At 44.2% G+C, this 17,615-nt stretch overlaps 1 protein-coding gene across 2 annotated transcripts in view; it reads right to left on the reverse strand.

Moving 5' to 3' along the window:
- MAP3K15 (mitogen-activated protein kinase kinase kinase 15) overlaps positions 1–16,025 on the reverse strand; it is a 61,750-nt gene extending 45,725 nt beyond the window's left edge. The window contains exons 1-3 of one of the 2 annotated variants that reach the window (XM_083501799.1): positions 15,042–16,025; positions 6,352–6,491; positions 4,658–4,681 (exon numbers count right to left, since the gene is read on the reverse strand). In XM_083501799.1, the coding sequence (XP_083357925.1) occupies positions 4,658–4,681; positions 6,352–6,491; positions 15,042–15,414 (537 nt within the window). In that variant the 5' untranslated portion in view covers positions 15,415–16,025. The remainder of the gene's footprint in view (positions 1–4,657; positions 4,682–6,351; positions 6,492–15,041) is intronic. The other variant, XM_083501798.1, reaches the window with a different exon arrangement.
- Between the last annotated feature and the right edge of the window lie 1,590 nt (positions 16,026–17,615).

A 17,615-nucleotide genomic window follows, 5' to 3' on the forward strand; every position in this document is an offset into this window, starting at 1 on the left:
TGTGTTGCCATCCTACAGACTTCTCATGGAGGAAGCACACAAAGAAGGGTCTCAGAAGATGATTGCAGGGTCCGGGTCATATGGGTGGGCATTGAGGTATTGCGGGCCTCAGCTGTTTAAGGCTTTATCGGTCAAAACCAGCACTTTGAATTAAGCCCCAAAACTAACTTGCAGTCAGTACGATCAGGTCAGATTGGCATGAAAGGCTCAAGCTGTCTTATCTCAGTGAGCCACCCGGCAGCTGAATTCTTCACCAGCTAAAGTTTCCAAGCCATCTTCAGAAGCAGCCCAACAAATAACATAATGCAGTAATCTAACCTAGACAAGAGTAGTTAAGACTATCCCTGTTCAGATAAGGGCAAACCAGGGCCATCAGCCAAAGCTGATGGAAGGCATTTCATGATACGGAGGCCACCTGAGCCTCAAGAAACAGCAATGGATCCAGGAGTACCTGTATTCCAGCTCCTTCAGAAGGAGCATTACCCCACCAAGAGCAAGCAACCTCCCGTCCATCTGGTCAAAGGAACAACCCACTATCAGAGCCTCAGTCTTATCTGGGTTGAGCTTCAGTTTATTGGCTCTCATCAAGTCCATTGAGACAAGACAACGGTCCAGCCCATTCACACGGAAGGTTCCATGGGCCCAAAGAGCACTCCCCAAGCATTACCTTCTGGAAACAAACATCCAAGTAGTACCTTGCAGAAACCTGACACATGCTGAGTTCTACCTGCATAACTGGAAATTACACGACTGCTTCCATTCATGGTACGTGACTAAACAGGCTAAAGGTGGCTTTGTGACTTTGCCCAGATAAAAATCACAAAGCAAGTGTTTTGACCACATCAATTGTCAGTGTTAAGTATGGCAGCCATTGGGCAAAGTCGCTTGATATTTCTTTCACACAAAAGAGGGGGAAACAATTTAAATCAAACCCCTTCTCCTGCCTGGCCAGTCCTCAGCACACATGCAGAACCGCGTAGAGTAATGACTGAGACTGTGTACACACCATATATTTGAAGTACATTGCACAGAGACCCCCCAAAATACGAGAACTGCAGTTTGCTCACTGTAGCTCCATGAAGGGTAAACTACAGTTCTCAGAATTCATAGTACAGCCACAGACTGAAAGTTTTGCATGTGCTTCCTTACACTCCTCTAAGCCAGCAGTTTCTTCTCCAGTATTACAGCCCATAAATCCCTCAAGCCTGGAGCGACTTGCAGGCTGGCAACACTGTGTGAAAAATGGCATCTAGAAGAGAGTGAACAAACATGTGCAGACTTCTCGCTATGTCAAATTGACAGTGTGATATCGTCACATGCAAATAGGATGAAGGGCAAGGATGCTCCATGAAGCCTTATGCCAATCTGTCCCTTTATAGGGATCAGTTATGTCTATAATGTTCTTCTATTTTATTTTATCCTACCCTTTTTACTAGCCTTCTTACTAGGACAATACACTTCAACTTGATTCTCACAATAACCCTGTGAGGTAGCTCAGACTGTCAACCCCAGTCAACTGATATACGTAACAGGGGTGCAGTTACTTTGTCTCTATGGTAGGTGTTTTTTTTGGGTTGGGGCTCTTCATTACTACTCCTGCCCATTTGCTTGTTCCCCACTCTAGTTCCAACCCACACTACAGTGGTGCCTCGCAAGATGAAAAGAATCCGTTCTGAGAGTCTCTTCGTCTAGCGGTTTTTTCGTCTTGCGAAGCAAGCCCATTGACGGATTAGCGCTATTAGCGGCTTATCGGCTTAGCGGATAAGCGGCTTAGAAAAAGGGGGGGAAAGGGGAAAAAAACCGCAGGAACTCGCAAGACATTTTCGCCTTGCGAAGCAAGCCCATAGGAGATTCGTTTTGCGAAGCACCCCCAAAATGGAAAACACTTTCGTCTAGCGAGTTTTCCATCTTGCGAGGCATTCGTCTTGCGGGGCACCACTGTACCTCCCACCTCCCAGACAGAAAGGACAAAGCAACGTTCTCCTTCTCTCACTGTATGCTTGTTTGAAGCAGGCAAGTGAAGCAGCAGAAACACTGAGGAGAATCAGCTGGCCCTGGAGGTTCATGGGAATGGTCTTCTTATTTAAGCATAAGCCTTGGTAAGTGCCCAGTGATGCCAGCCCCTGTCACTGGCCCCGTCAGAGCAGGAAGTGAGAAACCTGAGCCTCATTAGCTACTTCATATAATATGTGCCCAGGCAACCCTCATGGTTCCCTGAACCAGCCATCTGTTAACCCACATAACTCTTGAGCAACAGTATGCTGCAAAACTGAAAAGGAGTGAACAAAATAAAAGCAAACAGTAACATACAAAATATATGCAACTCGAACAACACATGAAACACAAAGGCAGAAATATTTGGCTAGAGTTAGAAGAAAATTCCATCATGATTCTACAACAGAGCAGAAGGGTAGACCTCAATCCTGAAGGGAAATTTATTCATTGACACTTGTGGCAGGTACAGCTTGGTTCTGCTCATATTGTTGTCTCCAGTTTTACTGTAGTTTTGGGGCAATACTGATATCTACATTTACTAACTATGAAATAGGAATTGATTGAGCCGCAGGCACCTCATATTCTACATATGTGTGTGGCCTTCCTGTTCCCCCCAAAAACTGTAAGCAGACCAACTTGTAAGATTTCCACAAAATGTAAGATTTCGAAATCAATGTAGTTTTCTGCTCCCTACTGTTTCCAAATGTGATACTTCTAATAATTAGAAATTTAATTGTGGGGGCAGAATGCTTCATTCAAAACAGAGATGTGTTTCGAATAAACAGTTTTGAAATCTTATAACTAGGTGTGATTGCAGGAACCAGAATGACTCCCCCCTCCCTCCTCTACACACATATATTGTGGGTGATGTGACTCATGGCTCAACTCATCATATAAAGACCTACAAGCTCAACATGTAACAATAACATTTTATATGTATTAGTTTGTATACCATCAGTCCCCTTCAACTGCCTCCAGTATGTTAACCACTGTGATATATTTGTTGACTATAATTATACGCACTCTCCACAAAATGTACAGCCTCTATGTTATGAGTACTTGGTGGCTGAGGAATTTACCAAAAGAATATGAGAAAGTAGCATTTTAATATTAACAAAGGGGTCTGCCTGTTGACAGATTTGTAAAAGGTTGCTCTGTTTCACTATCACACATGACTCATTTTCCTTACTCTGCCTTTATGATATTTACAGGCTCCGTTTATTTTTATAACCCAATCAATCTTCAAAAGTCAAAAAGGTAACATAATTTAAAGAGCAAAGGGGAAATATAATTTACATTATTCCTTTGCTGTTTGTTCTAGGTGATGAGTCATCACCTCCATCAAATTTTCAGTATTAAGCTTAAAGTTGTTGGAGTGTTTTATCAGTCAAATGCTATGCAATGGTCTACATTTACAAAACACACAAATAGCTAACCAACATGCATTTGCATTTGTTTTGGGGTTCCATGGGGGAAAGAATCATATTTCCATGGTGTATCTAGTCTGAATCTGAAGCCTCGAAGGCATGGCTGTTCCACAGTATATATCTAATCTGGATCTGAAGCAGCCCTGAAGGCAGTTTGGGTGAGCACTAAGTTCATGAGGGGGTCAGGCCCATAATTGAGTTTCAGGAGCTCAGCAAGGAACACTGCAGAAAGAAAGGCAAGATTTTGAAGCCACCGAATTCTTTTCCAGTTCTGATTAAAACTCAAGCAGAGGAGACTTCCCAATTGTAACCTTCAACTCATGCTCCCAGCCTCAAAACAGCAGCAAAAAGCAGGGGACATTAACCAGCGGTTTAGGGCTAAACATCTGAAATATATCAGGGTTTCCAAAATAAAGTACCAATATGGGTATCAGATAAAACATGTTAAGTTTGAAGAACACAATTAGCTCAGAGCAGCTTGCCCCATCCTAGTGCCCTACAACACCTGGATTAGGACTCCTAGCATCTCTGAGCATCATCCATGCAAGCTGCAGGTGATGTCAGATGTACTACAAAACGTATTCTTGGAGAATAATAATCACACCCACAGATTATCTGGACTACTTAACATTCTCTCTCATTTCTTACAGCTGATTTTCCACTAGATTTTCAGGCACTTTAAATCATGAAAAAAATGAAAACCACTTTCTGAAATGCAACTAACTCTACTAGGTATTCTCAATGGGCTGTATCCAATAATGCAGTAGTGCTGGCAGAATGGACTTCCCTGAATGAAATGGAACTTCTTTTTTCTCTCCAGACCACTCTCTGGGCAACTGTCCAGAGCATATTTGGGGTGGGAAGGGGTGTGTGGAGAGGAAATTGAAGTCTTGTTGTGGCAGCGGACCCTCACTGGGACAGCATTAGGTACAACCTGATGAGAAGAAATTAAGTCTTTTTTTCATTAAATAGACTTCCAATCCTATGGCAAAGTAGGCTTGTTTAAATCACTGGCCTAAAAAGCAGCAGGTATAAGTAAACTGTGTGCAGAGTAGAAGCCATGATTTGTAGGAGCAATTGCATACTTGGCACACGCACGCACGCACGCACGCGCGCGCACACACACACACACACTCTTGAAGTTATGCAGCTCCTCCACACAGATTTCCTTTAAAATAAACACTTCTGTGGTACTCCCAATGTAAGTTTTAAAACACAGGATCTTAAATACTTACTGTGTTTTTCTGAGACACCATGTCCTGGAAAAGAATGGGAAAAATGCAACTTTATAAAGTGTAAAATATAAATGTTTGTGCCATGTTTGCAAAACTCATACCTTGAAATTTTATTTTTGGAGGTTGAAATGCTTTGGGGAAAGGAAGCATAAGGCTGGGTTGTGTTTTAGAAACACAATTTGGGACTATAACTCTATTGCATAAGCAGATTTTTTTAAAAAAATAAATTCTAATATATCTGTAACTTGAGCATCTTGCATCTGCTTTCTCTGGTATTTTGGAATGCTTCTGTTCAATACCTAGTTCATTTCCTACTGAGAAACCATCCTGACTTTGTTAGGAATAAAAAATAGTAAACTATTCAGGCAGAAATGAAATAAGAGTAATATTTAGACAGACAGACATTCAACAAATTAAACTTTCCCAGTCACACGCTCTTTATATCACTAATGAATTTTCGCCCAATACAGAATTGTTTTAAGTGACACAGTGCACCTATGTGCATTGTAAAATAATTTGCGTAGAGTGTAGTAGTAGTTGACCAGGCAGAATTTAACAGGTATAGCTTATCCAATCACTTGATGAAGGCAAGCACAATGATCCTATTCCGGGTTAGTAATCAAATCAAGATTGGTCTATTTCCATGGAAAGTGTGAGTCATTTTCCCTTCCAAAAACATGGAAATACTAGGGTCAAAAATTCTTCCATAGAAGAGAAGAATTAAGGCTCTTTTAAATTCACTTGTAAACCCAAAAGTATGATAAATCTAAGCTAAGGCTCCCACCTTAAGCACCATGTAAGCAGTAAGTATGTTCCAAATGACAGAGTACAATCATTTTGTAATAAGTTGCAACTCAAATCTGTAAGCATTCATACTTTCCCTTGTTGTTTTAGTTCTAGTGATTGGCTGTTTGGGTATAACATTAAATCTGAAGGTATCATAGGAGCACCTCTCTGATTTTCCTATATGTTTTTGAGCTAGAGTGAATAGTACTACTTCCAAGCCATATGAAGGAACTTATTTCCACGGATCTTATGTGATAATTAATTCATGAGAAACTTACTGTATTTTTCGCCCTATAGGATGCACTTTTCCCCCTCCAAAAATGAAGGGGAAATCTGTGTGCGTCCTATGGGGCGAATACAGGCTTTCGCTGAAGCTTGGAGAGCGAGAGGGGTCGGTGCGCACCGACCCCTCTCGCTCTCCAGGCTTCAGGAAGCTATCAGCAAGCCTGGGGAGCCTGTGGGAGTTCCCGCAGGGCTCCCTAGGCTGCGGATAGCAGCCTGCTGCACGGAGCGCGGGGTGCGCTGAAGCAGAGCGTCCCGCGCTTCCGGCAGACATCGGCCAGCCCCACAAGCTTGGGGGACAGCGGGGAGGCGCAGCGCCGCCATCCCGCTGTTCCCCGACCTGGTTTGGGGGGGGGAAATAAAGGGGGAAAAATTCCCCTTTATTTCCCCCCCAAAAAACTAGGTGCGTCCTATGGGACGAAAAATACAGTAAGTCTTCTAACCTGAACATTCTTTTTATCCAAGACTTTAGTTTATAAATGCACACATTTATAACTTTATTGTGATGCTTGGTATTAGTCCTGTTGAATTAAATAGGGCTTTTCAGTCAAATCATTTATTTATACCATGACAGGAACAAACGTATCTTCAACATAATTAGGTATTTACAATAAATGGCACTGTACCTTCAGTGATTGAGAAGTATCAGCATCAGTGTCATGATAGAGTATAACATTATTGGCCATATCAAAACTTTCACGAACTCCAAGGTGGTAGAATAAGGATGGTTGTCTGGAGACATCACTCATATCCACTACTGCAACATCTGTAATAAGAAAATTTGATAAGACTAGAAAGGGAGGTGGAGGAATAAACTAACATGCCTATCTCCTAAACCAGCTCCTCTTCCCTTATAAACAATGTTGGAAATGCTAGATTCTTCCTTTCAAAATTGCATTCGTTCCCTAAATGATCCACCTCATAACTTACAAGCAGAAGTTGTAGGGTGGTATCCAATGTTAGTTCTTTCCACACTAGACCCACTGAAATTAATGGACATGACTAATTTAAGTTTTCATGGGTCTACCCATAGATCACAATATTTTGAGGGCACCACTTGCCCTAGTCTGTTAGGGATCACTTTGCTAGCATCATAACACTATAATGTCACATAGTCAATCCCTCCAAACTGGCAAAGACTTATACTTACATCTCATCACATTTCATCAGAGCTACACAACAAAAACAAAAATTGCCAAAGGAAACTGAAATGATTGTCAGTGCGGTGTTTTATTCATTTATATTGGGGGGAGGGGACAGCTGTAAAAAAATAAGTCTACATAGGGTTTGTGCCTGTGTACGTTCTGGAGACTGAATGCCATGAAAGCAGATCACTTTCCTGATGACAGCATTTACACAATGTGTTCATTGATCAGGCCACTGTACAATGCAGCACAGCTGGTGACCCTGATGAGTTTATTGAAACTGGGTTTATTTTTCACCTTGCAATTCCTTATGAAACAAATACCATCCCTCTAGCCAAATAGTTGGTTCATATGAGGTGCTGCGGGAAGACCATTTACCTACACTGATCTCTAATAAATGGGAGGGACTGCAACCCCATAATAGAGTCCATGCATTGCATGCCAACGTTCCCAGAATTAATAATTGAATCTCAAATGAGAAGATCAAGAAGCAGGTCTGGCTAAGCAGGGCTAAGAACCTGGATAGCTGGTGACAATTGGGACAACCCTGGGCTAGGTGGACCTATGATCTGAATCTGAATCACATGGCTTCATATGTTCTATCATGAATATTATAACCGAGAGTGTTCATATATTATCTTATTAACTAGTTACAGCCACTATTTAGAAATCAAAATTTAACAATGGGCATAGCATCATGGATATTGTGATCTGGAAATGTTATCTGTGTCACAAACTCACCCAGTAACCTAATTAATATAAGCCAGAATAGTGTTTCCAACTGTGGCCAGCCACGTACCTTCAGGCAGTCCATAAGTGCTTGACTCATTCAAGAGTGCCTGTAGTTGGTCTATTATGAGCCACATAAGAACCTTGCCCAGGAAGGTGACATTTGCAACGGGACTATATTCAGATCTTCTGAGTCTAAGGGGGGGTCTCTTAAGGACTGGTCTCCCTGATGCCTCTTTCAGGCAACCTGGGACCACTTCCTCTCAGAAAGGTAGTCATCATCTCCTTGGCCCAGCTGAAAGTCTCCTGGGCAAGAACACAAGTAGCAACCTGCTACTGTCTAGCACCTTGTCCATCTACTTGAGCCTTATCAACTGAAACTCATCCATTAACACATGACCAGACAACACTATGGAAACCTCCAGAAACCAACCTGCTACAGTAGCAGTGTCTAAAACCTTACAGATGCAGGTTGCTTATATCCTTGCAAATAAAGTCACAACAAGCTATAAGAAGGTACCAGTGTGCAAAATACCCCCTATAAAGCTCCACTGGATGAGACACCAAGCACACAATGAAAGTAGAGAAGCAATTCTTTTCTGAAGGAAAAGGTGGTGAGGAGTTATTTCTGCCAATTCGCCCCTGGTCACCATCTGCTCTACAGGCTTGGGGGATCCTGGGAGGTGGTGCAGGAGACTGTAGGATGAAAGGGGGAATCAGAAGAAATCACCTCCTGCACAATTTTCATTTGTGGAAGCTTCTGCTGGATCAAAGAACCTTCTATCATCAGAGCAAAACAAGTGTGTGCAATCCATTGCCTTAACACTAGTTGTTGTTTTAAGAAGGTTTCTCTGCAAAATATTATAATAAAAACCCAAGTTGTTTATTCCCACAATACATTACATTTAAACAAATTATAACTTGGCTCACATTGTGAACCAAGCTTACACATGATTCTGCAAAGGCATATAAAGTGAATTGAGCCTGCATGAAGTAACAGGCATAATCAAACAGTGCTTTTCCTAAATGTATCCCAAGACTATGGTGTAGAGTTACAATTGTACCCAAACACTCCATCTATCATCATTCTCCTGGAACACTCATCACTTGCTAAAAATAGCAATGCTGCTTTATTTTCTACATTCAGGTATCAAATGAATTGCATCTGCTCCTCAGACAATTTGTTTCAATTACTACATAATGGCAGCATATTTTAAAATCAGTCTTACTATTTACTCCAAACAATTGAAGTTAATTTCAGAGGAATGAAGAGTGAATCTGAAGTGATCAAGTGGCAGATCTTATTTTAGTATTTTGACCTACTCAGGTCAAATATGCTACAGCAAAAATATTTGTTTGGCAATAGACATATAAACATTGTCAAATCAAATAAAGTACCTTCCTTTTCATTTTTCAAAACTGTCAATAAATAAAAATTCTGACAGCTTCTTCCCGATCCCTAAAAAACAAGAGTTCAAGCAGCTACCATAATATGGCTTCTACCAGCACTTAGTTCTTAAATTGGCCTTTGGCCTTGGGAAAATGTCCCACACTGCCCAAGATGTATAGGCCCAATAAGCTATGCCTTTCCCCCCAAACCAATAAAAAGATGTTGTAGCAAAGTAGGAATGAGACTGAACTATGAATCACATAGTCCCTGGTTTGAATAACAAGCATAATATTATGCATTTAAAAAATTATGCTTAATCAAACATGCAGTATGTATCAGCTTGCATAACAGCATTACCCCAATATAATATATCAATTCTATTGCAACTTAATCAACTATTTACCCAAGATTTACATAGCAACCTTGCTACTGCAAATATTCTTTGATCTATAATTCCTATTAATCATCCTAAACTTAATATGGCTCTATAGATTATTTTTCTACGAAGGCCAACCCCCACCACCCCCAGGAAAGCATGAGATAAGAAAGTAATATCTTTATTCCTGGATATGTTGTAACTACACAATGAAATCAGATACAACCAAAAGCTTATCCACACTGTCAAGATGAAAAGGTAACATGCCAATTTACAATCTTACCTTTAGACAGCTACCTTATTATCGCATTGAAACCCAAAATAAAATTTGCCTGAAGGAGCTTTCTCTTTCAATAATAAAAACAGCTACACCAAAACATTGGCTCTATACAGGATGTCTTGTCAACAAAAACATATAATGCATCTCAAACTACTTCTGTGCTTTTCTAAGGGATAGAACAGGCTTCCTCAACCTTGGCCCTCCAGATGTTTTTGGCCAACAACTCCCATGATCCCTAGCTAGCAGGACCAGTGGTCAGGGATGATGGGAATTGTAGTCTCAAAACATCTGGAGGGCCGAGGTTGAGGAAGCCTGGGGTAGAATGAAACAACAGCTTTCCTCTCATCACACAATAACATTATGCGGTCTATCAGATAAGGCATTCATTCTAGAACAAGATTGGGGAAACCTGTGTCAATATCCCTATGTCATTTCACAATCTTCACTGTTACCCCTGCAACTCAAGCCTTCCTTATCTCAACTTCTACCATATGTAATTCAACCATCTTCATAATGGGTGAGGAGTAGCCAAGGCTCCACTGATGGAATCTGTCACCATACCTGTTATCTGTAAAGACCCATAAATTAATATGGCCAACGAAAAACTTTTAAATAAAGTGCTAGTAACACAACGAAAAACTTTTAAATAAAGTGCTAGTAACACAATGCTCAAATATTTCCATGTACGAACCAGCACTTAATTAAAAGTTATGAGGAAGCAAAAGATAAGCTCATAGAAATTTGGATTTTTACAGCAATTTCCCATGACTGTGATTTAAATTGCTTTAAGGCAGGGGTAAGGAAGCTGTGCTTTAAATGCTCTGCAAAACAAAGCATGCATATGTAAGCAGGGTTTTAACCACTGGAACTCTAACTATTGCAGGCTAGGCAATAGTATGTAAAAGCTAAATGAATAAATCATTTGCCTCTTACCCCTGTACTTGGATTCTAATGCAAATGATATTTTAATCACAAGAAAAGAATGTCCCTTCTATCTCTTTGAATCAGTGTCACCTTATTAAAAACAAAACAAAACAAAACCTTAAGCCATTGACTGTTATTTCACTTTATATACTTTTTAAATATAGGAAAGTTAAGATGACCTGGAACTTGAGAACAATTAAACTCTCTGTAATGCTTTTTTTGGCTTAATTTCTTTCAAAGCTGAAATGTCAGGGTCAAAGTGTTTTTTTGGTGTGTGTGTTTTTTGCAAGTGTGTAAAATAATAAAGAGATGCATCTTTCCACAGAATAAACTGAGCAAGGTATTGATTTTCTTTCCACCTGTAGATTTGATGAATGTTCTGAAACAACTGTAGTAATTAATTTTGCATGGTGCTTTGCCAACTTCATTTCCCCCCTTTTCCTTTCAGGTTTCTAAACAAATAGGCAGCACAAGCTTACACATGTTTACTCAAGAGCAACTCCTATTGTATCCAATGGGACTTACTTCCAGGTAAAAGTCCACAGGTCTGCAGCATTAGTTACCATATTTTTCCATCTATAAGAAGCATCCATGTATAAGATGCCCCCTAATTTTTGACATTTTTTAAAGGGAGAAAAACTAGTCTTATACACGGGAAATACGGTACATAAGAACAGTAAATGAAATGCAGTTTGTTATGTGAAGCCCCATTAACAGGGTTGATTTTTCAGTTACATGTGTAGGCTTTAATAAAAGCTTAGAGAAAGAGGCAAGTATAATAATTTGGAGTCCAATGCAGCTTTAAATATGAAAAAAAAATCTGATTATCATATTCTAAACCAATTCATTTCCCAGAAAATACTTTTCAACTGAACTAAGGTATGCTTTAAATAAACTATCTGTATCATCCAATCATGCAGATACTTAGAAACACCTTTTAGATAACAGTATTAAACAGGGCAGAAAGTTGGCCCATAATACACATTTGTGCTTAACAACAGAACCTGGTGTTGGTTTGCATTTTGATTAAAACCCAAAAGAAAGTCTCTGTGATTAAGGAACAGAATGCATTTCACCTTTATTGTTAAAGAATAACATCACTATGCTGATCAAATGCAAAGAACAAATGAGTTAGTAGGACAATAGGATCAGCCCTGTTGAGAGTGGCATAGGTAAAGGACTATGGAGCAGAGAAAATAGGGAGGGGGGCTCTCCTTTCTCAGTCCTAAACTGAAGATACTCACACCATCACTGCTAATACAATAGCAAGGGACATGGGTGGTCTGAACCACTGAGACTCTTGGGCTTGCCAGTGGTGGTGAGCTCCCGTCGCTTTGTCCCAGCTTTTGCCAGCCTAGCAGTTTGAAAGCACACCAGTGCAAGTAGATAAATAGGTACAGCTGCAGTGGAAAGGTAAACAGCGTTTCCGTGTGCTCCGGTTTCCATCACGGTGTCCGATTGCGCCAGAAGCAGTTCAGTCATGCCCCGGAAAGCAGATGAGCACCACACCCCATAGTAGCCTTTCAGTGGACTTAACAGTCCAGGAGTCCTTTACCTTATTACAGTAGCATGGAGCTGGCAGCAGAGTAACAGGAAAGTTTCTCTTCTCTCATTTCCCCCCCAAGTCCTTCATCCAAATGCTAACTGGAAATAGCTGTTCTTTCACGTCTTTATCTGCCTAGTTATAAAGCCCTCTAGCTCAGTATGCTAACAGACAGAGCACAACCTCTCGCCTTATCCCAGAATGAAAAGATAATAAATAAAGAAAACAAGGTACTTAAAAGAGAGGTAAGCGAAGCCACGTAATGGTTTATTACAAGGTGGCAGGATCTGGCTCATAGTAACAAATGATTCTACAGAATATTTAGGGATAATCTTCATACTGCCTTTACAAATGCATAATTCTCTCAATGGCATTTATCCATAAAAGCCAAATGAAACCTCCATGCTTAGCCAGTATATGTACCTCTGAACACAAGATGCTGGGGACAAACAACAGAGATGACTATGGCCTTCATGGGCTGCTTGCGAACTTCCAGGGCTATCTGGCTGATTCTGGTCTCTACAGGCATTACTGGAGAAAGAATGCTAGATTTGTGGATGATCACTAGTTCAGCCACTCCTATGTGTTCTTGCTTTGCAAGAGAGCCTCTGTTGATTCATTAAAGACATTGTAAGTTTTGCAAGAAGCCAAACTGAGGTCCCATTAAGGTGTACTACACAGGAAAGCAATGGTGGTCAACCTGTGGCTGTTTGGATGATGTTGGACTTCATTCCCCATCAGCCCCAGTCAGCATGGCCATTGGTCAGGGATTATCAAAGCCACAGTCCAGCAACATCTGAAGGGCGACAGGTTTCTCATCCCTGAAGTTGTGAAAAACCATGCTTAAGACAGAAATCTTACATGTATTACCTGGCTATGAAAGTCCCATTGAACACAATGGGACTTACCAGACACTGATCTAGAGTTTGGGAGAGCCCTGGGCAGACTGCCCTTTGTGGGTGCCCCATGCCAATTTTCCCCCAACACACATTTCCAGTTGGGTCCCCCAGCTGTAGCCATATGAGCATCTTCCCATCCCATGTACAGTGGTACCTCTGGTTACGTACTTTATTCGTTCCAGAGGTCCATTCTTAACCTGAAATTGTTCTTAACCTGAAGCACCACTTTAGCTAATGGGGCCTCCCACTGCCACCACCACACGATTTGTGTTCTCATCCTGAAGCAAAGTTCTTAAGCAGAGGTACTATTTCAGGGTTAGTGGAGTCTGTAACTTGAAGCGTATGTAACCCAAGGTACTACTGTACTCACTCTTCTGTGAGCAATGGGGGAGGGGGGGCAAGCACATAAGCAGGAGGCTGGCAGCTGCACTACCAACAAGGAGGACTAGTGGTGGTGCATGCTGGGGTGGGGGCAAGCAAGGTGCCCACCCTGGCAGACCCTGCTGAGGAACATGGGCCCCTACAAGTGCCCCCTGTATTGTGCTTTCACTACACATTTTGAAATATGATGGCTGATTATCCTGATTTCCATTAAACTTTGTTTATGGTGCTTCTTCAGCTGCACAAAGCTCTTTGCAGGGCTTCTTCCGTGCTGTATAGCCTCACAACCCTGCTTAGCCACTACCATTCTATTTGCACAAACTGAGGCTGAAATATCTATTGCTCAAGGACAGCAAATGAGCATCTCCATGTCACTTCCTTCCTATTCTGTACTACTTCCCTGCTAGTTTCAGGATTTGGCCGTGTAACTTGTTTGCAATAGGCACTGTCTTGGAAGATGTGAACGAATACTAGGCTTATTGTCTCCATGCATGTACATAATGCATTTTCCCCTCAACATGAGGTTACACGTGAAAGTAAACACCGACAACCTTCTTCACTGCTGCTGAACTGCGGGGGGGGGGGTGTTATTTGGAACAGTGAGGAAAGGAGATACTTAGATTCCCGCCCCACTTTATCTTGCACCTAAACGGTTTACGAGGAGAAAGCAGCGCGTTAAGCATGAATGCCAACCTCCTCTTCATTGCAAACAGCCTTTTTGACAGCAAGAGGCTTCACAGCTGGAAATATATTTAAATAGAAGCTTTAAAAATATTTGCGCACACACACAACCTGATACAGGAACATGGGATCGTCAGTGCCCACAGGTGCCAACTCCTAGGGGCCGAGTTCACTTCGCCCCCTCCTCCAATAAAATATTTGAAAGGGCTGCCCCCCCCAAAAAAAGTTGATGAGCATTGCCATTCAAAAAGTGTGCGCGCACCGTGTCACGTGATTGATTATACAGAGCAGGGTTCGCCTGCCCCCCACCCCACGCCCAATATTTTTTTTCAAGTTGGCACGCCTGCCTGTGGCAGCACGCAGAGAAAGGCCGGACTCCTGCGCTTTTGACGCTAGCCGTGCAGCATCGGTCCTCTTGCAAAGTTGAGAAAAGCGGCGCCTGCAGGAATCAACCCCTCCCGCCTTTCGGCACAACTTCTAAAAGCACAAGAGCCCTCTCCTCATTCATTGCACAGAGGTGCTTAGAAATCCACACGTATTGCGGGAGGAGGGGGAAAGCTGTGATCTCTTGGCGCTGAGACAACCTTCCTGGGATAAAGGGCCAAAGGGCGCAACCAGATCAGAGGGCGCGTCCGCACCTCGGGGGAAGGGCTTTTGTTTTGTTTTTAACCAGCGATTCCAGTCTTCAAAGATCTGCCTCGCGTCCCCGCTGCCTCGCGTGCCCTCGGGGCAGCAGGGCAGGTGTTTGGCTTGGGCGCCCCTCGCCCTGCCAAGGAAACAGCTTCTCCTCAGCTGCTGAGCGAAAACACGCCGCCAGGCAGGCAGGGGCGGGGGGCTGGAAGCGCTAGTGGCGCCTTGGGGGGGCGCCTGTTGCTGAGGGAGTCGGCGCCTGGCTTTCGCCCCCTCCCCTGCGCGGAGGGGCTGCCCCTCCGGCCTCCTTTCTCTCCGCCCGCTGCCCTCACACTCACCCGCGTCGTAGAAGGCGTCCAGCACCGCCGTCTCGCCGAAGTCCAGCTCGCCAAAGTTGACGGTGCTGAGCTGAGCTCCCTCGGCCTCGCAAGCCCGCGCCAGGCACTGCAGCGCGCCGGCCTCGGGGCTCCGCGCCCCCGAGCCGCCCTTGGGGCCGTCGTTGAGCACGTACACCGCCCGCAGCGAGCGCTGCCGAAGCACCGGCCCGTTGCCCTCCGGCACCACCTCGGAGCCCGGCGGCAGCGCCTCGGCACCGCCGGGCTGCTCCGACGAGTCCCCCGCGCTCGCTCCGGCCGCAGGCGGCGGCTGGGGCTGTTGCTCCGCGGGCGCTGCAGCTGGGACGACGGTGCCGCCGCCCGCCGGGTTCTCCATGAGGCGAAAGCGGGTGGCTGCGCCCGGAGAAGTCGGCGAAGGGGGCCCCCGCCCTTAGGGCGCGAAGGAGGGAGGCAGGCTCATCCCGCCGGGCCAAAACAAACTTCGCCGCCGCCGCGCCGGAGGTGGGGGAAGAGAGATGAAAAGGCCGGCGACGCCTTTCTCCCGTCAGCGCGGCTCGCCTCGAGGGCAGCAAAGCTGCCCGGAAAGCTCCCCGCAGGGCTGCTGGCAGCGCCTGGCGCGCGGGCCGGTGCTCGCCCCCTCACTTGGCTCCTAAAGGTGCCGCTTGCCCGTCAGGGGGCGCTCTTGGGCGCGCCGCAGCCAATAGCACTGTCCCCACTGATACCGCCAGCGGCGGTGCCGCCGACCCGCGCCCCCGGGGGAAAGCCCAGCTTGTGTCCGTCGGCGCTCTTGAGCGGCATTTATAGGAGCGCGGCAAATCTCCGAGGTGCCTAAAGGGGGCGTGGCTGCTCCTGGGCGGAGCCATCAAGGTCCCGCCTTATTATTCTTAGGCCATCTGGCCAGGGGGTCTCTGTGGGGCGCTCCCAGGACCGGACGCTCCTACAGGCCTTGAAGTCATTTTAATTGTCATGCTGAAGTTTTGGCTGCTTGGTTTGGGTTTTTTAAAAAATTGATACATGTTTTAAGGGGGAAAGGCAATGTCTGGTTTTCTTAGACTGCTGGGATTACCCAACACAGTGATTTCCTAACACAGGAAAATTGCAGTTGGCTTTGTTACATGCAGAAACTGCAGGAGGACATAAGGGGAGCTTGATAAAGGTAAAGGTACCCCTGACCATACCGGGACACGGGTGGCGTTGTGGGTTAAACCACAGAGCCTAGGACTTGCCAATCAGAAGGTCGGCGGTTCGAATCCCCACGACGGGGTGAGCTCCCGTTGCTCGGTCCCTGCTCCTGCCCACCTAGCAGTTTGAAAGCATGTCAAAGTGCAAGTAGATAAATAGGTACCGCTGTGGTGGGAAGGTAAACAGCGTTTCCGTGCGCTGCTCTGGTTCACCAGAAATGGCTTAGTCATGCTGGCCACATGACCCGGATGCTGTACGCCAACTCCCTCGGCCAATAAAGCGTGATGAGCGCCGCAACCCCAGAGTCGGTCCCTTTACCCCTTTACCTTTACCCTTGACCTTGACCAGTTGTGGACGACTCTGGGGTTGCGGCGCTCATCTTACTCTATAGGCTGAGAGAGCCAGCATTTGTCCACAGACGGCTTCCGGGTCATGTTGCCAGCAATGACTAAGCCGCTCTGGCCAACCAGATCAGCACATGGAAATGCCATTTACCTTCCCACCAGAGCAGTACCTATTTATCTACTTGCACTTTGTGCTTTCGAACTGCTAGGTGGGCAGAAGCTGGGACTGAACAATAGGAGCTCACCCCGTCGCGGGGATTCAAACCGCCGACCTTCTGATTGGCAAGCCCTAGGCTCTGTGGTTTAGACTACAGCGCCACCTGCATCCCCTGGAGCCTAATGGATGAGGTGAATTTGCCCATCTGGTCTGGCATCGTGCTCTTACAGGGGCTGACCAGATGCCCGTGGGAAAGGACAGGAGCACAACAGCACTCTGCCTACCCACAATTGGCATTCAGAAATATTACTGCCTCCCAACTGTGGAGACATGGCCTTATGAATATGTGTATCAGAACTTCTCAGTGGCCCACCTTGCAAGGCTGTTTCCAGTGGCCCAGAAAATCCAGAACTATACTAGAGAAGCATAAGCAGGGCTGTGAGAATAAGAGGGAAATCCTAAATACTGGTATGTCTACTCAGGAGTAAATCTCATTATGTTCTTAGGTGCTTACTCCCTGGTAAGTTCACATAGAATCACAGCCTATATATATATAAAGTTGGAGACCTCTTCCAGCCCATCCTCTTCCCACTGTAAGACTATAACAAGTTATGAAAATGTCCTCTTTTTTTGGTTCAGTATGTAAAATTAGTGCTTTTACACATGGGTATTCTTTTTTTAAAAAATGCATCTTTAAAAAGTATATTACTCTTAAATAGAAAAATAATAACAGAAGTCTTACACGTTAGGTAATTGACAATTATATACCAAAAAAGATATCCTCCTCTTGCACCTATGAAAATCCACTGCAATTTTAATGCGCTTTATGTTTTCTTTCTCCTGTTCCTAGTTAACTGTAAACAGCATATTTTGTTTAACGAGAAAACAGAAATG

Source organism: Podarcis liolepis (assembly GCF_965112155.1).
Source record: "Podarcis liolepis genome assembly, chromosome: 4".
NCBI classification, from domain to species: domain Eukaryota; kingdom Metazoa; phylum Chordata; class Lepidosauria; order Squamata; family Lacertidae; genus Podarcis; species Podarcis liolepis.